Source organism: Temnothorax longispinosus, chromosome 6 (assembly GCF_030848805.1).
Source record: "Temnothorax longispinosus isolate EJ_2023e chromosome 6, Tlon_JGU_v1, whole genome shotgun sequence".
NCBI classification, from domain to species: Eukaryota; Metazoa; Arthropoda; class Insecta; order Hymenoptera; family Formicidae; genus Temnothorax; species Temnothorax longispinosus.
Window position 1 is genome coordinate 2,562,168 of NC_092363.1, and position 26,647 is coordinate 2,588,814.

At 36.7% G+C, this 26,647-nt stretch overlaps 4 protein-coding genes across 5 annotated transcripts; 2 read left to right on the forward strand and 2 right to left on the reverse strand.

Moving 5' to 3' along the window:
• The first annotated feature begins 1,215 nt into the window (after positions 1–1,215).
• Spase22-23 (Signal peptidase complex subunit Spase22-23) lies at positions 1,216–3,142 on the forward strand. Its single transcript, XM_071780094.1, has 5 exons — positions 1,216–1,646; positions 2,228–2,301; positions 2,518–2,606; positions 2,705–2,808; positions 2,905–3,142. Exons 1-5 carry the CDS (start codon positions 1,504–1,506, stop codon positions 3,032–3,034), a joined length of 540 nt encoding a protein of 179 aa, XP_071636195.1. The 5' UTR covers positions 1,216–1,503; the 3' UTR covers positions 3,035–3,142.
• Positions 2,819–26,558, reverse strand: Noa36 (zinc finger protein 330 homolog Noa36). Its single transcript, XM_071780093.1, has 7 exons — positions 26,417–26,558; positions 4,682–4,979; positions 4,440–4,610; positions 4,120–4,351; positions 3,874–4,038; positions 3,718–3,792; positions 2,819–3,619 (listed from the first exon to the last, which is right to left on the reverse strand). The coding sequence occupies exons 2-7, from the start codon at positions 4,799–4,801 to the stop codon at positions 3,426–3,428; spliced, it is 957 nt and encodes a 318-aa protein (XP_071636194.1). The 5' UTR covers positions 4,802–4,979; positions 26,417–26,558; the 3' UTR covers positions 2,819–3,425.
• Positions 4,959–10,542, forward strand: Mus301 (mutagen-sensitive 301). 2 transcript variants are annotated; one of them, XM_071780090.1, is made up of 15 exons: positions 4,959–5,999; positions 6,071–6,246; positions 6,337–6,513; positions 7,301–7,400; positions 7,487–7,683; positions 7,765–7,910; positions 8,003–8,237; positions 8,311–8,451; positions 8,534–8,945; positions 9,010–9,173; positions 9,251–9,346; positions 9,431–9,604; positions 9,699–9,812; positions 9,933–10,067; positions 10,142–10,542. In XM_071780090.1, the coding sequence occupies exons 1-15, from the start codon at positions 5,201–5,203 to the stop codon at positions 10,232–10,234; spliced, it is 3,159 nt and encodes a 1,052-aa protein (XP_071636191.1). In that variant the 5' UTR covers positions 4,959–5,200; the 3' UTR covers positions 10,235–10,542. The 2 variants fall into 2 exon arrangements, with proteins under 2 accessions (XP_071636191.1, XP_071636192.1); XM_071780091.1 differs by having other exon boundaries at positions 9,016–9,173.
• LOC139814100 (uncharacterized) lies at positions 10,574–26,557 on the reverse strand. Its single transcript, XM_071780092.1, has 5 exons — positions 26,417–26,557; positions 12,300–14,707; positions 11,377–12,173; positions 11,067–11,303; positions 10,574–10,996 (listed from the first exon to the last, which is right to left on the reverse strand). Exons 2-5 carry the CDS (start codon positions 12,372–12,374, stop codon positions 10,783–10,785), a joined length of 1,323 nt encoding a protein of 440 aa, XP_071636193.1. The 5' UTR covers positions 12,375–14,707; positions 26,417–26,557; the 3' UTR covers positions 10,574–10,782.
• Positions 26,559–26,647: the final 89 nt, after the last annotated feature.

Here is a 26,647-nt window from a genome sequence, read left to right on the forward strand (position 1 = left end):
GCCCATTGCGCATAACGGCGGCCGAAGAATACGACAGCCAATCAAATTTTGGTCCGGAACATCGCGCCACATTCAAATGTAGCATTATGTCAAGGTTCGTGACAAGAATGCAAACAAAATTAAAAAATTTGTAAATATAATACGAAAACTCATGAATTAATAAAAATATGTAATGGTGCGTCTCCACCTGAGAGTAAGAACTCTCGAGAGCAAAAAGAAAGAGAGAGAGAGAGAGATACTCTCAAGAGTCTCTTTCTCTTTCTCTCTTTTTGCTCTCGAGAGTTCTTACTCGCAGGTGGACACGCACCCTAATACATAATAAATTGATGATAAAAGAACAATTTCTACATTGATTAATAAGTAGTAAAGGAAGATTAAATATGTCGAATAAGGAATTGAAAAACATATTATTAATGAAGAAGTATACAGAAATGATTGTATTGCAAACTGTAAGAACAATTTTCCTGACACTATCTTATATATTTAAAATCGTCTTGAGTTTATTATAAGATATCTTAAGATATCTTTGCGCTTAGCTAAGCAGAGTTTCCATTTACATCAAAACTCAGACTTAATTCTCACTTATGTGGTCGTTCTATCCTTTTTGGCAATTAATGAATAATAAAGACAGAATGACGTCAACAAGTGAGAATTATCTGAGTTTTGATGTAAATGGAGAAAGCAACTAATACATTACATATAATATCTAAAAAAATTATGGCAGTAAATTTGATCAGTAAGGGCCAATTTCACCAACCACAGTTAGCTTAACCGACGGTTAAAGTTAGCAGGATTGACCATAGAAAGCAGGGTGGAATGGGTGGATTAATTTCTATTGGTCAATTCTGCTAACTTTAACCATCGGTTAAGCTAACTGTGGTTGGTGAAATTGGCCCTAAATCTAATAAATTTGATATTCTGGTATGTTTGACTTATAAGTTATAATTATGTTTTATAATTTATTAATAAATATATATTTATGTTTTACGGTAGAGAGATTTATTTACGAATCTTTATTACAAAATGTGCGCAACGACTATAAATAATAATATCCGTCTTCTACTATGGGAGAAACCATGTTCCTCCTCGCATCTCTGACCAGTTTTTGATTGGTCAAAGAAAATGACGACTGCGCATCTTTGGACTTGCTACACCTGTCTTCTTACATCATGGTTGCTCCTTTTTATTTCTCTTTTGCATTTTCGTGCGTTGAGCGTTCCCAAATTCATCGAGAAAAAATTGTTGTAACCTTTCGTCGGAGGCGATTTTATTCTCCCTCGCAAACGCGAGCCCACCACTTGCGACGTGCTACGTATGGATTCACTTACGAACGTAAACCGGTGACCGTCACGTTGGGCTGTGCTGACGTTGAAAGTTCCGATCGGGGAAACAATGCGCGTTGGTTAGAAATTCCGTTCGATTCCGTACAGCTGTGTCGATTTCTGTCACTCTAATTTGGATTAGGATTAGCCGCAATTATTGACGATTATCGACGGCACGATAATGCACACGTTCCTAACACGAGGAAATGCTATCATAGCATATACGTTAAGCGTGTCGGCCTGCCTCACATTCTGCTGTTTTCTCTCGACAGTATTTATCGATTACAGGGCGAACGTAACGTTAAATACGGTTAAAGTTGTCGTGTAAGTATCGAACGTGGATGTAGAAATTTATTATATTGCACAATTTATTACACAGTTTATTATTTTTCAATTAGATTGCGCTTAAGTTTCTGTCGAAAGATCCATATTGTACTCATAAGTCATACTCTGGAAGAAAAGTAATTTTCTTGCATGGTTTAAATGTGCAAATGTTGCAAAGCTTGTACTGCTTCAGTATTCAAAGATTAATACATATTACATATAATTTATTACACTATTTATAATATCTCAATAAAATTGTGCTTATGTTTCTGTCAAAGGATCTATGGCTGTGGTCCACTTGACGCTACAGATGCTTTGGAGCGTTCTTCTTCTACTTTCTTCATTGAAAGAAAAGAGAAGAGGAATGCTTCGAAGCATTTGTAGCGTCAAGTGCAGTCAAGTGGACCTCAGCCTATGTCGTACTCAGAAATCGTATTTTGCAAGAAAAACAAACTTTTCTATATGGAGCCTGAATGCAAATATTACAAAACTTATACTGCTTTAATATATCGAAGATGTATATCAATACATATAATTTTGCATATTTATAATTGCTGTAGTAAATGTATTTTATTTTGCAGAAAGAATGTACCAGATTACAGTGCGTCGAGAGAGAAAAATGACTTGGGCTACTTAACTTTTGATCTACAAACTGATATCCTTTTCACGCAATATTGTACAAGTGTCTTTGTGCCGTTAAAGTCAAATATTTAATTTGCAAAAATCCATTTACATATCATTTCTAATCATCTTATGCATTTCATAAAAATGGCTCATTTTGGTAAAAAAAAAAACTTCTTTTATTCTCTATAAAACGGCATTGTATTTAGTTCATATGTTTTGAATTATATTTGCCTTACAAAACTTTTACATCTCACTCCATTATTTAATTGGAATGTTAAGCAATTATTCTTATACCTCACGGCGGACTATCAGACAGAAAATAATGAATTTAATCAGGTATTTAGGTTCATCAATTTACCATATGTATTCTTTCCTTGCTTGAGATCAGTTTTTTTCATAAAAAGATTTAATCAATATCTCATTTACATTAACAGGTAGTACTATGGGATAAGATAGTTCTTCGTGGAGATAATGCTGTACTCGATTTTAAGAATATGAACACGAAGTATTACTTTTGGGATGATGGCAAAGGCCTCAGGTAAAATTGATTATTGTAAAAACACAGCTTCTGTAATTTTTATTGATAAACTCGTACATGATAAATATATTTCTGCTTTTCGTTTTTTTTTTACAGGGGAAATAAGAATGTAACGTTAACATTGTCCTGGAACATTATTCCAAATGCTGGATTGTTACCTAGTGTTAATGCTCTCGGTTCTCATACTTTTGCATTCCCATCTGAATACACGACGTTACGTGTATAACGCATATTTAAATGTATATGTGTTATGATTGTGTACTATAATATGATTTTGTAAGACTTATTTAAACTGCATAAAATTCATGTACAATAAACAACGTTTATTTCTTCATGATCATTGTTTCATTATATTCACCAGTGTATTCGCTCAATTTACTGTACCCTATGTATATTTCTCGATATATATTTGTTTTTAATGGGCTATTAAATTTAAATATTGTGTATATTAAATATATGAGTACCTAGGGGAATTGGAAATCAATCTGTATTTACAAATTAGAATTATTCCTTTTCAAGAATTCTCAATTTCTTCCCGCATACTTGTGCGTGATTAAATTTTTCGACAATTGATATCTCATTCTCAATTATTGCTATTTTACTCATCTGTAAATGTGCTAAGCTTTATTTTTACTCTCTGAACTTTCTTGTGTTTTGGTATCTTTTTTTTCTTCATCTGCACTTGACGATTCATCGTCATCATCCTCTGTATCGTCGTCATCATCGTCTTCATCATCATCATCATCATAGTCATCATCTTCATCTTCATTGTCATTGGCATAACTAGTTCCATAACAAGACTCTTGATTTCCTGTCGCAGAAAGAAAATATTTCCTCAAAGATATTAAAAAAACATAAATATTCCGATCTTTAAATTTTTATTGAGAACAAAGGAGAATCTCGGTTTACCATAATTATATCCGTTTTCATCGTCGGATTCGGATGGACCACCCTGGTTTTGTCTGCCAAACTTGTGACTCCTCGCTTTAAAAATGAAAAGCGAATGAATTGAATAAACTTAATAGATTTCTATAATAAAACAAACGCTATCTGATCAATGCTTACTGGACATGCTTAGATCCTTAGTCTGTGATGTCTCGTAGCTGCACTTTGGACAAGGAATAGCCTTATTCTTCTCGTATTTAAAACCTTTTCTACGAACGTGATCCTCGCAATAGCACGTCTTACACCTGAGACAAGAGTACTGTCCCAAACGATTACACGACTGGCCTACAAATTCCAAATAAATGTAAAAATACAATTAAAATTAAATTCAGAATGCACAAAATGTATCTCTTTGTACATCACTACATTTGAAATTTTCTGCTTCCAGTACTTGGCAGGACGCTTGATGCTCAAACTGATCGTCCTCGCACAGGAAGCAATCGCAGAACGAGCACTTGAATATCCTTCCGCCATGATCCCAAACGCCTCTCTCGCATTCCTGACAAACGGCGTCCATCAGCGGGCAGACGCAGGCGTGACTGGTGAGGCAACGTCTTCCGTGGCATACCCAGGCTTCGCAATAATCGCATATGGCTCCCTGAAACATTGCGTTTGTGATACCATGCTGGGATAGATAAATTTAGAAAAGCAGCTCTGTAATATCGAAGAGACGCAGATTTACTTGCCACCATTCCCAGTCCCGTGGTGAAGACCCCGGGATGACGCACCACGCAGTCTCCCGTCTTCAGCATGCACTTGATCTTGCCGCATTGCGCGCATATGGGCAGTCGCTGCACGCTCTGGCAGAAGTAACAGAAGGCACGGCTCTTTTGCTTCTTATTGCACTTGTCGCACTCCTGGGCACGCCGATAAAAATTACGTTTAGAAACGTGTGAAGTGTGCTTGTGATTGAAAAAGCATTGCTCACCATCACGGAGTTGCAGGGAAACTTGGCCAGGTCAATCTGCTCCTTGGCAGCTCTGATCTCCTTCTGCCGAAGTTTCTGCTTCTCGGCCTTCTTCCTCTGCCCGGTCTTCTTCTTCGGCATCTCGCCCTACTGATAGCGCGCGCTTTGCAACGAACTCCGGCTTCCCGTCGCCCCGGGATGTAAATCACGCGAGAGATCGCAACAGGTTATTGAGGTTATGGTTTTGAATGCGCACCATTGGACCACGAGACACGAGACGCTCGAGGGATCGATATTACGATTTTCGCGTCTTTCCACACTGTAAATAAATGAACCGCGTGACAACTGGTGACATCCATCTGATCAGAATTATCAAAAAGGTTTTTTTTTTTATTTATATTAGATATGATATTTTATTGTAAGGTATGAAAATAATTATTATTCGTTTCTGTTAAACAACGGAGAGAGAGACAAACGATAAGGTAAATATAAGTAAGCAAATTTGCAGAGATTTTTGCTCTTTCAGAACTAATCTGTCAGATGGAAACGTTGGGTTACGATAAGGAGAACCGCGAAATATCTTGGAACAACAACGGGCGGCCCAAGTCGCCGTACACCTTTGAATCCCTATTGCTGTTAGATAACTCGTTATTGTGTAACATAGAACCTGAAAATGGACTGCACGTCTCTTCAGACACGTGCGAGCCCTTCCGAGAGCACAATGATGGCTCGATGGCACAAGCGTCCAAAAGGCAAATACAGAACGTTGCAACCGATGCAACAACCGGAGCCAAAGTATCGTCCGATGTGTCCCTCAACATGAATGAATGGCAGGACAGAACATTGATGAATCAGATATTCGCACAGTTTGACTCGCAGAACGAGGAAGAAATTGTACTAGAGAATTGTAATGACATCAGCAATTTTGATATGTTTGACACATTTTGCAAAGAGGACACGAATTCTGAATCAGGCAATAATGTAGATCAAAACGTTGAGAAAGCACCTTCAAATCAATTGCATAAAGGTACATCATATCAAGGTGAATCGATGAACATGTCGTATTTGCATATTACGAACTTTGGTGACGACACCTTCGAAGACAGTTCTTTCAAAAAGAACGACAGCAGAGAGAGTTCGCCAATTTTAAAAACCAAACCTAGAACTTTGAGTGAGTGTAAAATCTTAAGGAAAAAACCTCGTTTAAATGGCGCTGCGTCAGTGTCGAAAGAAGCTGAAAAAGAAACAGATTCCACGTCAAATTGTTCTTCATTTTATGGTTTACCAGATACTGTGAAAAAATTGATACACGAAGTCAAGGGAATTTCTGAGTTATATCGTAAGTTTGCAATTACAAATGAAATTGGTTTAGAAATGAAAATGGTTCTCATTGTTTTTTTTCTTATACAGATTGGCAAGACGAATGCTTAAAATTGGCCATTAGAACCAAGAAGAATTTAATTTACGCTCTGCCAACAAGCGGCGGCAAAACTTTGGTTGCAGAGATATTAATGTTCAGAGAGATTATATGTAACAAAAAGAATGCCATTTTTATACTTCCATATGTGGCTTTGGTACAGGAAAAGGTGCGACACTTTCAAAATTGATATATTAGAGAAATTTTCTTGCAAACCAATTGTATATAATTAATTGAGCTCGTAAATTTATGTACATAGGTTCAATCAATGGCTGCATTAGCATTAAAATTAGGTTTTTTAATCGAGGAATACGCTGGTACAAAGGGTCGTTATCCACCAATTAAACGACGAAGGAAAAACAGCATCTATATATGTACCATAGAGAAAGCATTAGGATTTGTAAATAGTTTAATAGAAACGAAACGTTTAGCCGAGGTAAGCTGAAATATTAGTAGATAATTATCACAATATTAGATGATGTAACATGTAAAAACAATTTTCAAAAGTAAATATTGGGAGCTCTTCAATTGAGCTGATTTATCATAGCCTTATAATATGTGAATTTTTATATTTGCTTCCACTTAAACTGCACGTTGATTATTTGTCAGTCTTAAAACATAATTATTCGTTGGAGCAACAAATTCAACACACTTAAATAATTGATTTAACTTTTGATGCTAATGAGCATTCTTTAAATCACTGTAAAGAATTTACTGCGACAAATATTATACCAGCCAGGGTTTGAACCTGGACTTCCCTCTAATCCGTGAATCAGCCCGAAGATAGCACACCACTACTTACTTCGCAGTTGTTTTCAGTTAAAGTTTTATTTACGTCGTCTGAAGCAAAGACATTCTCTCTAATATTTACTGGTTATTGCGATAAATGTTATCACATGTCACTGTAGTCAAATTGGTAAAAACACGCGTCACGGGTTGGAGGGAGTCTAGGTTCAAATCCTGGCTACTCATATTTTTTTGCAATAAATTTTTTACAGTGATTAAGAGTTAAATCGATTATTGATTTAAATATGTTGAATTTATTGTTTTAATGAATAACTGTGTTTCTTAAAACTGATAAATAATCAACGCATTTGAATGAAAATAAGTAAAAAAAAAAAAATAAGGCTATAATTAATCAGCCCGAGTAACGATGATATTTCCCTATTTACTTGAGAATCACTTTTTCAGTCAATGTTTCTCACTTATTAAAAATATTTTAGATTGGTATTATAGTTGTTGATGAATTACATCTGCTTGGAGAGTCTGGAGGAAGAGGAGCTACATTAGAAGGGCTTCTTACAAAAATAATGTTCTTCAATGGTAATTACAGATATTTAAATAAAATTATTCAACAAATATGAATACTCCCTAAAAATTTTCTTTTATAAAATATTAATTCTTTATAGATATAATACGTGTGGTCGGGATGAGCGCAACTATAGGTAATTTAAAGGAAATTGCGCAGTTTCTTAACGCAGACATGTATTCTCAAAACTTTCGGCCAGTTAAAATAACAGAATACGTGAAATGTGAGAATGATATCTGGGTAGTCGACTTGACTAATGAAGAATTGTTAGCAGACATGAGCACCAATGATTACAAGGTGATCTAATTAAATTTTATTTTACAAAATCTTTGTGTATGAAAGAATGTCAAAAAATACATGGATAATTTCATTACAAAGTACTCAGATAATATAGCAATGATGGATCCAGATAGAATTGGAGGTCTAATAATGGAAGTAATACCAAATGATTCGTGCCTTATATTCTGCTCAAGTCGTAAAAACTGTGAGAATTTAGCTTTATTATTAGCAAAAGTCTTGCCTAAGTAAGTTTATCATAATTACTTGAAATATTTCTTTTGAGAAAGCTGTATTAAATACGTACGGTTGTAATATAAGCAGAATTTCACTATTTTAGGAGTTTGTATAATCATAAAACGGACGAAAAGAAAATCTTGTTAAACGCACTTAAGACTGAAGAAGGATTATGCCCCATTTTGCAGAAAACTATCAAATTTGGCATAGCCTACCATCATTCAGGTCTTACGTCCGAAGAACGACGCTTGTTAGAGGACGCCTTTAGAGAAAACACTATATGTGTAATATGTTGCACTTCGACTTTAGCGGCTGGTGTCAATTTGCCAGCAAGGAGGGTAATTATCAACATAATTAACTGATAACGCAATGGCTAATATTACAGCTGCTAATATATATTTTTTTTATTAGGTAATATTACGCAGTCCTTATGTCGGTAATCAGTTCTTAAATTTAAGTAGATACAAACAGATGATTGGCCGGGCTGGTCGGGCCGGTATGGGAGTTTTAGGAGAAAGTATACTTATCTGTAAAAAGGCAGAAATCAATAAAGTAAGAATTGTAGAATAGATTGGAGGCATATATATAATTAAGTATAATCATCTTAAAAGCTAAGAAATGATTTACATTACAGGTGAAAGATCTTCTAATTTCTCAAATGGACGACTCGCTGAGTAGTTTACACATAGAAAACGACAGAGGTCTTAACAATCTGATTTTAAGCGCAATACAATTAAACATGGCAGTAACTAGATCTGAATTGCATAAATTGACAACTACAACGTTACTTAATATTCAACAAAATAGAATAGGCGTTGATTTGAGGACAATCACAGACGAAACGATAACGGCGTTATTAAAATGTGGCGTGATAAAAGTCAAGAGTAAAGGTAGTAATACTGGTGATCCTAACGTAACTGTTGTCATTCCATCTCAAGAATCAACGCGCGTGGATAAGCGAGAAATTAAAAAGGGAGTAAAAACGATAACATTTACAAGTGAAACCGAATTTCAGCTTTGTGATCTGGGACAAGCGGCAATGAAAGGTAATAGCAACAAGTTTTTATTTATTTGTTTTAAAATACACTGTGGTATTTCACAATAGATTAGTTGCAGGGCCGATCGATTTGAAAACCGCATACACATTGTATGAGGATTTGAAAACAGCTCAGAAGCATTTAATCTTAATTGATAATCTTCATCTTCTGTACCTTGTCACACCTTATGACAATGTATCTCAAATTACTCCTGTCGGCAGTGTCTACTATGATGTGGTAATATTATCTATGTATATCGATATTGTGCAAGTAATGTTATATATTAATATGTCTTATAATATCTATTGTTCAAGATAATGGATTTGACTGAAAGTCAAATGCAAGTTGCTCGACTTCTTGGAATAACAGAAGCTACGGCAAGTAAAATACGTGCCGGTATAGTGCCTAAGGTCAGTTTATTATTACATAATTGAATGAAATTACACTTAAATTCTCCTGTTTTTTACTAAAAAAGAAAATTTAATTATATATAGTCTGTTGAGAAAAGAGTAGTTCAAAGGTTTTACGTGACATTAATAGTACATGAATTATGGAATCATCATACAGTTTATTTCGTTGCTGAAAAATACCAAATTAATAGAGGTGTTATACAAGGTCTATTAAACACGGTCTCAATGTTTGCATCTTCCGTAGTCAGGTTTTGTCAGGTAAATGAATGAGTTACTAGCATAACAACTATCATGATGAATATAATATAGTAGAAAAACTCAGAATACATTAGTCTTACATTTTTATTTACAGGAATTACCCGAGTTTTGGGCATTTACGGAGATGTTAAGTGCATTTAGCAAAAAACTATCTTACTGTTGTCCATTAGAGCTAGAAAAGTTGATGGAACTGCCATCAGTTAAAGTAGTAAGTTATTAATTTTATATCATTGTACATTACGTCTCAATACTCAGAGATCAAAAGTTTAAGAAGTTAGATGTATATATGCAATGTAATCATACATCATACATGTAATCATTATCTTAGGGTAGAGCTCGTCAATTGTACAAAGCTGGCTATAAAACTTTACAATCTGTAGCGAAAGCCGATCCCAGAGAAATAAGGGAAAAGATTCCGTATTTAAGTAATAAAATAGTCACGCAAATTATAGCTGCAGCAAAAGTAAGTTATATTTATGAAATTATTTGTTCGTATTTCACGTTCGCGTATTACTCATTGCTTATGTGAAATTACAGCTTTTAATTTTGCAAAGAGCAGAAGATTTAAAAGAAGAATATGACGATGTTTTGGACGGTATTATCATAAGTCAAATAGAAGCAAGTACATAAATATTAATAATTGTATATAATGTTCTTCCTAAACGAGATTCTTGTGAAGAATTTAATTTCACAGACGTGACGAAATTATAAATAGAAATAAACGAGAATCATATCTTCTTTAGAGAAAATAAATTTAATTATGGTTTCGGTAAAATCCAAATTATATATATGTATAAACAATATATTGTACAATCAAACAATGCGTTTATTAAGTATTTATGCAATATTAATTAAAAAATGAAATAAATTGTTTTTTGTATATAATACTCTATAAATTATGTTTTTACACAATATGTTATAAACAACATAGAAAATTATTATTATTAGATATCTTTTATCTCCTACAACTATGATTTGTGCCTAATGGAGCAATGTGTTTCAAATAATGGCACATTGTTTAAGCAGGCACATAGAGTAATTCCAAATGATGGTTGATTATGCTTATTACTTAGAGGTAATGGTAATATCAACAAAAACATATGGAACATTTTTATATAGAACAACTTTAAGTTTTATTTATTGTGTAAAAAATAAAATATTGCTCAAATAATACACTGTTATCTTTTTTTATATAAACATGATTTCAGCGTAATTGGAGGAAGATTTTTCCGTTTCATACTTATATCTTCTTCTTTCTTGAAATCCATAAAATAAAACAGGTTGTGAGACAAGTCCTTCCATGTATTTTTGAAACCATAACTACGCAACAGTCTTATAAAATCCTTTACGTCTTCGAATCTGCTTTCGACTTCGGCAATTTTCAAGGTTCCGCTAAATTTATTGGAACAAGAGCATTAATTTCTTACATTATTGCCATCTCAAGAGTATCATTACTACTTACTTATTTTTAAGAATCCTGTTAGCTTCTATTATATAATCGTTGAGATTAGATCCCATTAAAGAGAGACAGAAGACGACAACGTGGACGCTGTTCATCAGTAATGGAGTATGAGCCATATCGCAAGCTTTCACTCTGTCATTTAGAGCAATGAAATCAAACGAGTGTACTTTGTGAGGAACAGAAGCGGCGAGTCGTGCTTCACCACATCCAAAGTCAGCGATCACATTGTCCGTCGACCTGTAATTATAAAGACATTGTAGGGTTCAGACCTGCATAAATTTCTTTTAAGAATAAAACAGGGTATACGAACAGTTTTTTAATTGACGATATTATAACGTCCAGTGGATTCACCGCCCATTGTTCAAGTTGCTGTTTATATCCCGCATGATAAGCCATGAAAGCATCAGGGTCCGTTTTGAAGTAATGTTTAGATTGTGAACTGTCATTGCTGTACAGTATTTCATTTATAAATCTGAATCTAGACGCTCTCAATTGCGTTATCATTCTATCTCTCAAAGGAAGTTGCGTAACTTTCGGTTTTGGCTGCAACTTACCAGTGAGCATTTCCTCTAATTGTTTAATATTTATTTTATGCTTATTTAACTTTACTATCTTGTCAGGTTTTACCTGTTGTGCTCCTACCTCAGCCGATATTTGTTTCATCTTCTTTTCATTTACCTTTTTAAGTTTTTCAATTTTCGTTTTTCTACGCTCAATATCGAGATTCGTTGCAGGCATTTGTAACTTTTTATTTCTTTCCTTTCCATCGATTGTCGCAGGACCCTTATTTGCGTGATCAAGATTATCTCGTTTTCGTTTTCTACTTCGTTTTCTCTTCTTACGTTCTGTTTTATTTATGTTAATTTGTACCTTTTCGGACACTTCTGACGTTTTTCTGTTATCTTTTGGATATTTTGCCTGAACATCTGATCTTTTTGTATCTTTTACATCAAGATTATTCTTGGAATCACGCTTTTTTTTCTTTTTAATACTTTGTATATTTGTGTATGTGTTCTTCGCTACTTCGTTAGATGTATTTAATTTCTTTAAATTACTTTTATGTATGCCACTCAATGGTACTTCATTATCTTTCTTTTTTCTTTGTTTCTGAAAGAAAGAAAAATAGAAATAAAAAGATCTTGTATAGTAAACTCGAAACGTGAAATAAAGGAATGAAAAAAAGACTTATTAAATATCACATATTATTTAAGAAATTTAACGAGAATTGCTTACCTTCACGATGGATGTTTTCGTACTTTTTACAACAGGCTCTTGTTTGTCCCGTAGAGTTTTTTTAAATTTCGCCATTATTAGTTTTGTTAAAATAAAAAATCATAAATCTTTTATCGTAAAATCACTGTTACGTTTATGTACAATTTAATTTAACACGGACAGGTTCAAGACACCTTAACCTCTATCAACAATTCAACATCCAACTGGTGAAAAGCAAGCAAAAAGACGCCACTACGTGATCTACACGTGACTACTCAAAATTCGTTTTTCTTTCGCCTACAGCTGGTAACAAAAAAAGCACTCTTCTGATCAATTTACTACAACTCCGTGAAAATGACAAATTTCAAGATTTCAGAAATGATTAATAAGGTGCTTTTTATGTTGATTTGTCGAGATATATAACAAAAATGATTATAACATATTGCCAATTTATTTTCCACCAATGTAGCTCTAATTTCGAAGTTCTGTATATGTCTACATACATCAAGATAATGCTAATTGTTTTAGTATTAAAATTTTTTTCGAAATTTTTTAGGGACCCGCGCGCCATACCCGAGTAGAAATTTATTCAGGCGTGCCTGTTGTCATGTACGGCCCTGATCAGGTATAAATGAGGCATGCCTGACTACGGCATGCCAGATCAGGTCCTGACTGGTGCCATATCAAGCATGCCTGGTTATATATAATCAGGCAAGCCTGATAAGGCAATAGTCAGGACCTTATTGAGTATCCCTTAATACACAAATTTTCAAAGGTCATATCAAAATTAATTAATAATTATAATTAATCTAATATTATTAATATAATATCTATAATAAAACATTGAAGGCCTTTTTTATTTGACTAATATTATTATTGTAAGAAGTACAATTCGTCTTCTTTCATCATATAATATTAATATAATATTATATATCATATAGCCAATTCAAAATTTTATTACTCTTTTTAAATTAAATTTGTTTCTTAAGATGATTTTTAAAAAATTATATATTTGCACTGGTTAATGTAGACTATATATATGTAACACTTTATACATTAAATTAAGAAGTAGTCTACCACGTAAGGCAGTTGGCTCACGATCCAGAGGTCCCGAGTTCGAATCCCACCAATTTAATATTTATATATAATTGAAGATTTCTAATTCCATTATTACTTCAGAAGAACCGACAGTCGGTACTCGACGGCATCTTATTATTGATATACGATAATTTACGGGAGCGGTTCAAGTTGAAACTATAGTTCCTAGCCGTCTACGAGATGGCGCCGCAATGATCGCTCTTCGCCGGAAACGAGCGCAGGCGGCAGTGTCGGTTTTCTCTCGGGACTCGGCATTCTCGCCCTGACGGGATGGGCGATTGAAGGCGGCCGAATATATTTATACATATATTTTACATTTTAAATTTTACATTTTAAATTTGTTTAGTTCAATTAACATAGCAGGCATATGTTAAATCTACACATGTATGTGTTGATTATTTTACACAAAAATTTTAACAAGCACCTTTTTTAACAAACCTACAAAAATTTTCCAACTGCAGTATACAGATGTTCCAGATACCGTAAAACGATGCCGCAGCCGCGCCTCCGAACGGTGTGCTGCGATTAGTCCCGCATAATTTACGATCGTTCAGCACCTCTCCTGTAAATCTCTGTAGCTCCCTCGCTTGCCAACACATTACGCGAAAGGGTGCATTCGTAAAATATATCATTTTCTGGCAATTCAATCTGATAACGTTATTTTTAAACATATTCCTATAATTTATTTATATTTATATATTCATATAATATATTTAAAAATATATTCCTTAAAAAAAACTTTTGTTTTATGACAAAAGCCATATACTCTTACGTACATGTATGTTTACGAAATACATCTTTTCTTAAATATTATGATATCTTTTTTAGTGTAATTTTAATAGCACAACTATTAAATACTTAAATATGCACACAGTTGTTTAGGTTTATAAAAGGTGACACTAATTTTTACATTTTCAAATAAACAGAAGAGGAGCTATATGGCGCTGAAGACACCATAGCTAAAGGTAGAGCTACAGGTAAACTGGCAAGTAGGCGCACCTGGCCGATCAGAATAAAAGAAGAGGAGGTATAAAAAATGGCGCAGTCGTCGAGTTCTCAAATAAAACTCGACTGAAACTCATCGTTTGATGCAATTTGGGCGGCCCGGAAATATTTGTCGCTCTTTACTATTATATTGTATATATGAGATCATGTGAACCAAGCGCTTCCCTCCTGCTCCATCCTTTTATTTAATCGTTCATTCTCATTTTTCAGCTTGACTCCATTTTTCATCGAGGCCCGTAGAACAGTTTCTCGTGCTCATTCCTGATACGCCGGGAGAAGAAAGATTGCGTTTCGCTCATTCGTTCGTGCGCAGCCGGGGGAACATTCTGAAAAAGCAGCGATTAATCTTTCATCGAGAGCAGCTCCGGTGTCCCTACTGTGGATCCGCCAAGGTTCCAGTAGCAAAAAGGAAAAAAATAGGGGGCACGCTTCCTTGATACGTGGAAAAGTGTCGCGTGTTCTCGCCGCGGTCGTCCTTGTGTTCCGGCAGTTCCGGGAACCCCAGGATCATTTGTTGCCGGACAACTCGACCTTCGACCTACGGAGGGCCGAAAAACCGGCGGCGCGAAGTCACCGGAGCACGCGTAGAAAAAAATGTACCCCGATACCATCATTGCCAGCTAAGTCCTCGGACCGCCGCCAAGAAAGCGACTTCTTCGAGGCGGAGCTCGGAGCTTAGTCCTGAAGAACAGTTGGCGAATCTTTGCGCCGGTATCCGCGCCGGTGATTTATGATGAGCATCGAGATCGTGTTCCGAGGGACGATGACTGGCGAATCCGACCCTAGCTTTGTCCCGGCACAAGAGACGATATATTTACGCGCTTTCTGGTACTCTCATTTCCCTCGATCCTTAATTATTGGTTTTCACGGCAGGGTGGACACGGCGCAGGGAACGTTACTTTTCATGTGTAAACCATTGTAAAAAAATTTTTAGTTAGTTTTAGTTTTTTTATTATTATATATCTATATACAAGTTCTGCCTATAATATGTATATCTACATGTTCTGTGATATATTTGCCAGAATTTTGCCTACGAATTTCTCAGTTTAAGTCGTGCACTAGAATCTGATTCTCATTAATAAATAATTAATAATTTTCTAGTTTTTATGGTTCATTCGAGATTAAATCTCGGTCTCTCGCGTCGTGTAGACCACTGCACTAGCAGGATGGTGGCGAACGGAGGGCGGAGGGCTGAAGCGTTATAAAAACGAGTTCGCCACACACCGAGCCGTAACGTTTAAGGTCCCGCGGGATGCACCCGATCCCGCCGCCATTTCTGCCGTCGTGTCCGCGATAGTGGGGAGCTTAAGGGGGGATTCTAGTGTAACGGGTCAAAAAAATCGAAATTTTTTTGCATAAATTAAAAGTATAACATCTTTAAAATATGCTTCTACAGTTATAAAGTCGAATTCGCAAAAATAAAGAAGTTATAGCTCTGAGAGCCTACACTGAGAAAAAAAATTTGTCAATTTCAAAAAATATTTAGTCCGATACGTTCAACTAAACATTAGTTGAATTAATTAATTCTTGATTGAAGAAACAAAATAAATTGTTGAAACAACCAATATTTAGTTAACTAACTAAAATCCCATACAGCACAGATTGTTGCAGAAAGCTTGATCAATATATGATCAAATTTATGTCAAAAAATAAAGTTTTTTTTAAAACGCTATAACTTTTTTAATTTATTATTTTTTCTTTGTTAGGGAGGTATATAGTACCAGCGGAAAATATCTAACTTTAAGAAAATATTTCGTTTTTTGCTTTCAGATAACCGGGAGAAACGTTACAACGCCCGCCAATAGGCAGGAAATCGCAGAGAGGGGTCCAGATTGTTTAATATATATTAAAATTAAATAAAGCAAATTGAAAATAACTAAAATGTTTTGATATCTTAAGAATGCCTCTTTATCTCAAAAAGTTTTATTTGGCTATCATTAATAGTTTTCTAGAAAAAAATCTTAAAAATCGCTTATTTTTGGGCCTGTTACACTAGAATCCCTATTTGAATTAACGCATCTTCAGGGGGGGTATAAGACCTACGTCAATGGGTCACGGGATCCGTGGGCCGCGACGGTTGCGACCGTCAACTATCGACAAAAAAGGGGCCTCACGGACAGTCCCGTGGGCCTGTCGGGCTCCCTCAGCTGGAGGTTCCATCCGCGTGAGTTTCCAAATCCCTTCTCCGTTAAATATTCATTACAAATCTTTTTTTTTATAATGTAATTAGAAATTACCTTTTATTATAAATTATTCTCAAATTGCATATTCCAGCCGTATTGATACATTTTGTTACGTCAATTTTCATATAATATTTCGTATAGGTACACGAGGTATCTCTTGCGTCGGAGACGGCGATTGCATAAGCGTTTGTATTTAAACATGATGTTTATCATTTATCGAATAAATCTATATGATTTCAATTTCTCCTTTTCCGCTCGTTATTCTTTTTTTTTCACTTGATTTTTACTCGAGAAAAGGAAACACGTGTTTCTGAGAAAATATATCTTTGAAGATTCGGATTTAAGGGACAATTAATAACAGATATAAAATTTTGAAAAAATTTGTATGCACTCTTGAAATATAGTAAAATATGTGGGAAAAGTTGTTCATCAATTGGCTTTGTCGTTTTCCTTTTAAAAATCATTTATTTTAGGCCCTGTCACATTAGGGAAGCCTCTTAAGGGATAAATCATATGTATATATATATTTATCTTTGTTGTTTTTCATGTATAAGGTCATTGTTATTCTTCCATTCTCTTCTACGTAGGATCATGCCCGAACTCAACCGTCAAAGGTTCGGGATAGCATGTGAGGGACGAAGGAAGGCAATCTAAGTAATGTCTTTTATTTATACTTTAAAGTGGAAAAAGTTCGAAACAGGTAGCGTTTCTTGTCAAGCGTCGTCAGTTATAGCTACGGCCTACGCTATCTTTGTAACGCGTACATAGACACGGAGTTAAACTTCTACCTCGAAAGAGATCCTGAAATATTTATAATTCTTTTCCCGCTCGATATTATTCTATTCCACGAAAATACGAGCAAAAATCATCTTATACGATTTTATGTTCTCGAAATGATTAACAGAATTCACAAAAATATGAAATTATTTGCGTAAAAGCTGTAATCGGTTGAGGGAACACTTGTGTCGTGATCGCTTTCGAAGACGACGACGATAGTTCCTTTTCTATGCAAAGAAGTACAAGTAGGAAGTACTAGAGATAGGAGGCAGTCACGAGAGTCGCCATAATCGGGCAGTTGTATAAGAGATACCTGTTGCTATTCGAGAATCCTCACGTTCTCACCTGGCGGTGCAATGGCTGCAGCAGATCGCCATTTTTTTCCGGCTTACTACCTTTGAACGGCATATATTTTACTACTGACAAGATCATTTCGTTTATGAAAATATCGCGTTTCATCACGATTACATTTTTAGCTTCTTCCTCTCTAGAACCTTCCGAAATTATTTCCGTAATTATTAATGTTAATAATATTTTAAAAAAAAGGTAAAGAAAGGCGCCAAGTACACGCATAGTAGTGTATATGTTGTTACCTCGAAAAAAAAACAGTGGTAGTATTATACCTTAAAAAAATCTAAGTAACAAGTGGTAGACGAAATCTTTGTATCTTGAAAAATCTCGAAAAAACCTAAACAGTAGTATCTTCACCTCGAAAAAAAAAAACAAAGCAGTAGTATTATACCTCGAAAAAACCTAAGTAACAAGTGGTGGACGTAATCTTTGTATCTCCAAAAATCTCGAAAAAACCTAAGCAGTATTATTTTTATTTCCACAAAATTATTACTCAAGTGATACACATCACAAAATTACGTTACCTTATCAAAAAATGAGTCGCGCTTCAAGTGATCTATTATTACAATTACAAAAAAGAAATGATATCTCTTTTTAAATTACAGCGCCAATTACAGAGAACATATATTTTTTGAGATACAAAGATTACGTCTACCACTTGTTACTTAGGTTTTTTCGAAGTATAATATTACTACTGCTTTTCTTCGATTAGAATAAAAAATTGAATCATGAAGAATTACACAGGTAACAGTACAAAATACAAATATTTTATTAAAATATTTAAACCCAACAAGGGAATACAAGGTATTTAAATACAAAGTTTATATATGTATTTTAAAAGATTTAATCGCATCGCAAAGAATTACAGAGGTAACAGTACAAAAAATAAAAATATTTTATTAAAATACATAAATTTTTCTTGTCAAAAAACTTGGCGCTGCTAGAGAGAGAGAGAGAGAAAGAGAGAGAGAGAGAGAGAGAGAGAGACCTTTTACAAATTACACACACACATCGCCCACACCCACTCGCTCGCACATACACACCAGGCTGACCTAATTTTGAGGTCTAGCAGCGCCAAGTTTTTTGACAAGAAAAATTTATGTATTTTAATAAAATATTTTATTTTTTGTACTGTTACCTCTGTAATTCTTTGCGATGCGATTAAATCTTTTAAAATACATATATAAACTTTGTATTTAAATACCTTGTATTCCCTTGTTGGGTTTAAATATTTTAATAAAATATTTGTATTTTGTACTGTTACCTGTGTAATTCTTCATGATTCAATTTTTTATTCTAATCGAAGAAAAGCAGTAGTAATATTATACTTCGAAAAAACCTAAGTAACAAGTGGTAGACGTAATCTTTGTATCTCAAAAAATATATGTTCTCTGTAATTGGCGCTGTAATTTAAAAAGAGATATCATTTCTTTTTTGTAATTGTAATAATAGATCACTTGAAGCGCGACTCATTTTTTGATAAGGTAACGTAATTTTGTGATGTGTATCACTTGAGTAATAATTTTGTGGAAATAAAAATAATACTGCTTAGGTTTTTTCGAGATTTTTGGAGATACAAAGATTACGTCCACCACTTGTTACTTAGGTTTTTTCGAGGTATAATACTACTGCTTTGTTTTTTTTTTTCGAGGTGAAGATACTACTGTTTAGGTTTTTTCGAGATTTTTCAAGATACAAAGATTTCGTCTACCACTTGTTACTTAGATTTTTTTAAGGTATAATACTACCACTGTTTTTTTTTCGAGGTAACAACATATACACTACTATGCGTGTACTTGGCGCCTTTCTTTACCTTTTTTTTAAAAAAGGTAATTTTGTACAGATATCACGCCTTTTTGTAGTATTACGCATTGTATAAACAATATGTACAGGGTGTTATTTCGAGGTATAATACTACCACTTTGTTTTTTTCGAGGTAACAACATAATACATATATACTACTATGCGTGTACTTGGCGCATTTTTTTACCTTTTTTTTGAAAAAGGTAATTTTGTACGGATATCACGCCTTTTTGTAGTGTCATATAAGACGTCGGCGTTAGAAGTAGATAGAAAAAGAAGTATCTTAATAAAAAATTTTCACATTTGGACTTTGCGTCGCAATATCTCCGCTCGTAAGCTATCGATCAAGCCTACTTAGAACTTGATCCGTTCACTCGTTATTGAGATCTCAACATCTCGGGTACTCGCAACCCGTCGCGTCGCGTAAAAGAGTCACGGTCGGTCTCGCTCCGCGTGTACTTGGCGCGAGACACTACCGTGTCTTTTGATTCTGCCGCTAGGGAATTTTTAAGTCGATTCTTATGAATCAAGCTTGAATTCGATGTCTAGGTGTCCCAGGTTGCCGATGACGAGGTTCACATAGTGCGCTTCATAGTTTTCGGTATTCAGGTGTATTAATACCTTGAATTCGATGTCCACGTGTTCCAGGTTGCTGATGTCGGGTTCCAGATAGTGCGCTCTATAGTTTTCGGTGTCCAGGTATAACTACGTTGAATTCGATGTCTAGGTGTCCCACGTTTCCGATGACGAGGTCCACATAGTGCGCTCCGTAGTTTTCGGTGTCTACGTGTATTAATACCTCGAATTCGATATCTACGTGTCCTACATTCAGATTTAAAGTTATTAATACACCTAGACACCAAAAACTACAAAGCGCACTATGTGGACCTCGTCATCGGCAACCTGAAACACGTAGACATTAAATTCAAGGTATTATTACATCTAGACACCGAAAACTACGGAGCGCGCTATCTGGACCTCGTCATCAGCAACCTGAGACACCTAGACATCAATTTCAAAATATTAATACACGTAGACACCGACAACTACGGAGCGCACTATGTGGATCTCGTCATCGGCAACCTGGGACACCTAGACATCGAATTCAAGGTATTAATACACGTAGACACCGAAAACTACGGAGCTCACTATCTAGACATTGTCATCGGCAACCTGGGACACCTAGACATTGCATTCAACGTATTATTACACCTGGACACCAAAAACTACGAAACGCACTATGTGGACTTCGTCATCGCCAACCTGGGACACCTAGACATCGAATTCAACGTACGATTACACCTGGACACCGAAAACTATGAAGCGCACTATCTGGATCCCGTCATCAGCAACCTGGGACACGTGGACATCAAATTCAAGGTATTAATACACGTAGACACCGAAAACTACGGAGCGCACTATGTGGACCTCGTCATCGGCAACCTGGGACACCTAGACATCGAATTCAACGTACGATTACACCTGGACACCGAAAACTATGAAGCGCACTATCTGGATCCCGTCATCGGCAACCTGGAACACGTGGACATCGAATTCAAGGTATTAATACACGTAGACACCGAAAACTACGAAGCGCACTATGTGGACCTTGTCATCGGCAACCTGGGACACCTAGACATCGAATTCAACGTACGATTACACCTGGACACCGAAAACTATAAAGCGCACTATCTGGATCTTGTCATCGGCAACCTGGGACACGTGGACATCGAATTCAAGGTATTAATACACGTAGACACCGAAAACTACGGAGCGCGCTATGTGGATCTCGTCATCGGCAACCTGGGACACTTAAACATCGAATTCAAGGTATTAATACACGTAGACACCGAAAACTACGGAGCTCACTATCTAGACATTGTCATCGGCAACCTGGGACACCTAGACATTGCATTCAACGTATTATTACACCTGGACACCAAAAACTACGAAGCGCACTATGTGGACCTCGTCATCGCCAACCTGGGACACCTAGACATCGAATTCAACGTACGATTACACCTGGACACCGAAAACTATGAAACGCACTATCTGGATCCCGTCATCAGCAACCTGGGACACGTGGACATCAAAATCAAGGTATTAATACACGTAGACACCGAAAACTACGAAGCGCACTATGTGGACCTCGTCATCGGCAACCTGGGACACCTAGACATCGAATTCAACGTACAATTACACCTGGACACCGAAAACTATGAAGCGCACTATCTGGATCTTATCATCGGCAACCTGGAACACGTGGACATCGAATTCAAGGTATTAATACACGTAGACATCGAAAACTACGGAGCGCACTATGTGGACCTCGTCATCGGCAACCTGGGACACGTAGACATCGAATTCAACGTATTATTACACCTGGACACCGGAAACTATGAAGCGCACTATCTGGATCTTGTCATCGGCAACCTGGGACATGTGGACATCGAATTCAAGGTATTAATACACGTAAACACCGAAAACTACGGAGCGCACTATGTGGACCTCGTCATCGGCAACCTGGGACACGTAGACATCGAATTCAACGTATTATTACACCTGGACACCGAAAACTATGAAGCGCACTATCTGGACCTCGTCATCGGCAACCTGGGATACTTAGACATCGAATTCAAGCTTGATTCATAAGAATCGACTTAAAAATTTCCTAGCGGCACTTTCTGCCAAGCGTAGAGAACCTTCTTTTCCGGCAGCGGTGGTAATACGATGTAAGGATACGAAATCTCTCCAGATAAACATGAAGGAATTGACTCAATATATATTATATAAGTATATATACCTAATTTACCTAAAATATTTAAATAAAAATCTTACTCCTGACCGATAAGTTTATCGACCTAATTTCGAAATACGCGCGCGATATCGAAACTGGCGATACCTGCGCCGCCAGCGTCGAAAAAGTGAAAGTAACGTTTCTGATTATGACGTCATCATACAAGAACATCGGCGTTAGGAGGAGGAGTATCTTAAAAATAAATTTTCACATTTGGACTTTGCGTCGCAATATCTCCGCTCGTAGGGCACGTAGCGGAATATTATGAGAGAAACCCCCCCCTAATTGGACCCCAAGCTATCGATCAAGCCTACTTAGAACTTGATCCGTTCACTCGTTATCGAGATCTCAACATCTCGGGTACTCGCAACCCGTCGCGTCGCGTAAAAGAGTCACGGTCGGTCTCGCTCCGCGTGTACTTGGCGCGAGACACTACCGTGTCTCTTGATCACGAATATTAACGAACGCTTCACCGGTGCGCAGCCACGTTTCTAAGATGGTGTAGAAGTAAGAAGCAAAAGTAGTTTAGTTATAATATCATTAATATTAATAATATTATATTATAAATTATAATAATAGTATACGTTATGTAATATAATAGCTTTATTTATTTATTATATATATTTATATGTATATATATTTCATATAATGTTATAACATATTATTAAAATATATCAATTAGATATTTTATTAAGGTATTATTAAATAATTTTATAACTGGTACTGTGAATTTACGTTTCACTTGTTTCTCGCACCGTTTGACTGGGTCGGAAACGTATCGTTCATATCGTAAACCTGTCCGCGGTGTCCAGCCATGCGCTAACATTATTATCGTCTACGTAATGTTGCATCAAAGTTAGAGAGTTAGAGAGTCAGTGCGTGTTATAAAATCCCTTTACGAGTCGTGCTGGCAGATTATACTTCTACATTTGCGACAGAACTGGAGGTTGCGACATTGTTGAACATCATTTAGGTAGTGCTTGGAGAAAAACAATATAATAAAAGAAAATATAATCTATGGACGTTGCAAAAGGACATTTCATTGTATTTGTCACGTACGGTTAATAGAAAAATTTATTGGTAAATATTTAACGAGATGATTTATGAAAAAATGTCGGAAATCACATTAAAAAAGATAGAAAACTTATTGCAAAAAATTGATGTCTTTCGAGGTGTCGCTATGCAAAAAATTCGAAAGTCTCTTGCTCGCAATGGTAAATTGCGAACGGCTTCTATCTAAATAAAATTACTTATTCATACTTTAATTTAATTCGTCATTGAATTAATAAGAACGAGAAAAATTTTATTTCCACGAAAATCACGCTTGCTCGCATTCGTTTACTTCTCGATCTTCGATAACAAAATATTTCACTGACAGGTCTAGCAAGCTAGTTGTTAAGAACGAGGAGGACTTTATTTCTGCTAAACTGGCGTTGCTATTAATGCGAGTACTTCCGAGGGCTCGTTCTCATTGATGTCAATCATCAACTCACTTACTCGCAGGTGATAATTCCGTGCGGTATAGCGCAAGGTGCTCCACGTGTTCGCGACTCTCGGCTGGTGAATCTAGATTTACGAGTCACGAGTATAATACATGACGGTGCGACATATGTTCCCACACGTGTGGGACGTGTATGATACGAGTTTCGCAAGGCGCCATTTGGTTGGACTAGGTGTATCTCGCGCAAGGTCGCATTGCCGAGCCTCGGTAGACGACCGAGGTGATACGGTTGCTAAAGGATATCTCCTCCCGGGGATTATACTGCTCTGAAGAGCTATCATTGCTTTGAATCATAAGTGGTGGTACGACACCTCGTCTCGCCTTTAATATCCCGGAAGGAAGACCGCGTTAATATCGTCAAACGGTGCGTGCATCGCAAAACGTGGCCGCGAAGAGGATCCGCAAAGTCCGTCTCTGTCGAGGAGTTCGCGACACTGGGTCAATATAGAGCGCTCGCCGAGTAGACGACGGTGTTTCACTAATTATGCGAGCGTCACTCGTTCGGAACGACACCATCGGCGATCACCGGTATAATTGAATGAGGCGAGAACGCGGCGCGATAATAAATTCATTCGCGTTCAATCGATTCGCTCTACACGTCCGGTAACTAATCGTCTGTTTGAATACGCTTGTATGTACAAGGCATTAAAGCTCCTTTATACTACGTGACTTTATACGATGATCTCTCTTGAATGGACTCGTATTGACATTTGTCTTCTGCTTTGTATTAATACAAAATGGTCTTAAGAATTCTGAAGACTATTTTTTTCTATTTTTAAATTTAGAATAAAATTGATTTAAAAATTGTCTTTATTGATCAAGCAAAATGTACTCCTATCATAAAACGTGCAACGACCATCTCGAATAAGAAATAAAGCGATTTATTTCTAGATGCTTTTCACGACGATCGGAAGAGAAATCTATGCTTTATATCATGTCCAAAATAACTGGACACGCGATGATATCGTGTCAAAAATATCGCGCGAATCGATGCGAGTATCGCATTGCTCGACGAGCGTACGACAGCTTCACAAATGAATGAACAATTGTTTTGCTCCGATTTTGACCATAATGACGACACGACACTGCGTACACACACCGGTCGTTAATTTATTTCCGCGTGGAACTTTTTCGTCGGGACGAAACACGCGCCCGGTCGCGCCTATCCGATTATTCGTCAGCGCGTTCTCGCGAATAAATGTAGAAAATTACGGGACATTTCCATACGGTAATGTATGTGTTCGCGAGATCGTGTGCAATTAGCGTTAATTCGTTCACGAAGGATTTAAATGTCTTCAACGTGTGGGAAGATAAAATGGACTCTCTCTCTCGATCATGGACCTCCGTTCCTTCGCGGTGGCCTATTATGCGTTCTCCGTGTTATCGATGACCCTTGAAAAATGTATATAGCCTGCACTCGCCAAATAGATCCCTCTATCTATCGCCTCAAACAGAAAGTAGAGTGACTCGATAAGTGCGTTGCGGATGAAGCGCTCGGAAATAGAGGCGATATATCTTCGTGTGTTTAATGAGACCTCATATTTTTTTGCCTTACGTATTTCCGTGCAGCTCCGCTGCATATTCCTCGTAGCATGGCAAAAGATATAAGTGCTAAACGATACTAATTGTTTCATGTTAATGAGCTTAGAAAAAGTGCGTTACAGGAAACATTGCGTACGGCTTCCAGATAATTGACAACAAAATCCTTGCTCGGTATCAATACATCTGCATGCAACGTCATTGGGTGTACGTGTTCGATATGATTCATCATGGTCACGGTAAAATCATGAGTTGTTTGAATGGACAAAATTTGTCGAACAGAACGCTGCTAATCAGTGCGCTGTAATAGCATGGTTATGCTTCTAAGAATAGGACAAAACTCAACCATTGTATATTGATTTTGTCTTTAATTAATAGAATAGTTATAACCAAGATAATTCAATTACACAATCATATATAGAAAGATCTTGATAAACAAAATTACTATGTAAAAGAGAGAGAAAGAAAGAGGGGGGAAGAGGAGCGATATTGAACTACACTTATATTATATTAAATACCATTACGTCTCAAAACGTTATTTAATCGACCTGCAAAATTGAAATGAAAATCTCGTTAACGCGAACGTGTCGGCGGTGGTCGGAAGGTGGAAACGCGAGCAATGATTCGTATAATTAACGGTAGAACTAACGGCAGAAATCCTGGCGAGCGGTCAATCGGCGACAACCAACGGATTAATCGAATAACGACACGGTACGTTCGATCGAGCGTGAAGGAATTATCGTAAGAAGCGTCATCGTGACATAAAAAAAAGGGAAATGAAAAGAAAAGAACATCGGTGTTCATTCATCGTGGGAGTTCATTTAACCCGGTTCGCGTGAGTTTCCTCATTAGTCGCCGCGGGGGGAGGGAAAATTGCGAAATCGGACAAGCCTGTCGAGGAACTTCTCGGCCCGGCGACCCGGCGAGCTTATCGGCGAGACGCGAATCGGAGTATGCCGAAATAAGCACGGCACGCGGTGGCGGTTTGATGAGAATGAGAAAATGACTTCGGTAACGAGGAAAGGCGACGGCGAGAGAGGTAGAAGTTGTCGAGTGAGTCTAGGCTAGGCACGGTGACACCCACCTTGCCAGTGTACCACTCCTCTTAGCTCGCTGGCCGAGGATCTTCTCAACGTCGGTGACGTTGCCGCTCCTTGCTGCCTCGAGCAGCTCCTGGTCCTTGCCCATGGTCCATTTACACCGCGATCAAGCCGCAGTGTTCGCCCGCACCACTTGTCAATTTGTGTTTTCACTACGATTACTCGCGTTTCATTGATCCAACGTGGCCTTGGGGCGAACTGACGCGCCGCCAGCC

Bases quoted from the DNA above. Each gene is read 5' to 3' on its own strand.
- Spase22-23 (XM_071780094.1), top strand. From the start codon at position 1,504: ATGCACACGTTCCTAACACGAGGAAATGCTATCATAGCATATACGTTA. The intron at 2,302-2,517 runs ATATCCTTTTCA...CAAAACTTTTAC, and splicing joins AACTTTTGATCTACAAACTG to ATCTCACTCCATTATTTAAT. The intron at 2,607-2,704 runs GTATTTAGGTTC...TTACATTAACAG, and splicing joins AAAATAATGAATTTAATCAG to GTAGTACTATGGGATAAGAT.
- Noa36 (XM_071780093.1), bottom strand. From the start codon at position 4,801: ATGCCGAAGAAGAAGACCGGGCAGAGGAAGAAGGCCGAGAAGCAGAAA. The intron at 4,352-4,439 runs GCAAGTAAATCT...GCAATGTTTCAG, and splicing joins CCACGGGACTGGGAATGGTG to GGAGCCATATGCGATTATTG. The intron at 3,793-3,873 runs GTAAGCATTGAT...TCATTTTTAAAG, and splicing joins TAAGGATCTAAGCATGTCCA to CGAGGAGTCACAAGTTTGGC.
- Mus301 (XM_071780090.1), top strand. From the start codon at position 5,201: ATGGAAACGTTGGGTTACGATAAGGAGAACCGCGAAATATCTTGGAAC. The intron at 7,401-7,486 runs GTAATTACAGAT...AATTCTTTATAG, and splicing joins AAAAATAATGTTCTTCAATG to ATATAATACGTGTGGTCGGG. The intron at 9,813-9,932 runs GTAAGTTATTAA...TCATTATCTTAG, and splicing joins AACTGCCATCAGTTAAAGTA to GGTAGAGCTCGTCAATTGTA.
- LOC139814100 (XM_071780092.1), bottom strand. From the start codon at position 12,374: ATGGCGAAATTTAAAAAAACTCTACGGGACAAACAAGAGCCTGTTGTA. The intron at 12,174-12,299 runs GTAAGCAATTCT...TCTTTCTTTCAG, and splicing joins CGAAAACATCCATCGTGAAG to AAACAAAGAAAAAAGAAAGA. The intron at 11,304-11,376 runs GTTCGTATACCC...TTATAATTACAG, and splicing joins ATATCGTCAATTAAAAAACT to GTCGACGGACAATGTGATCG.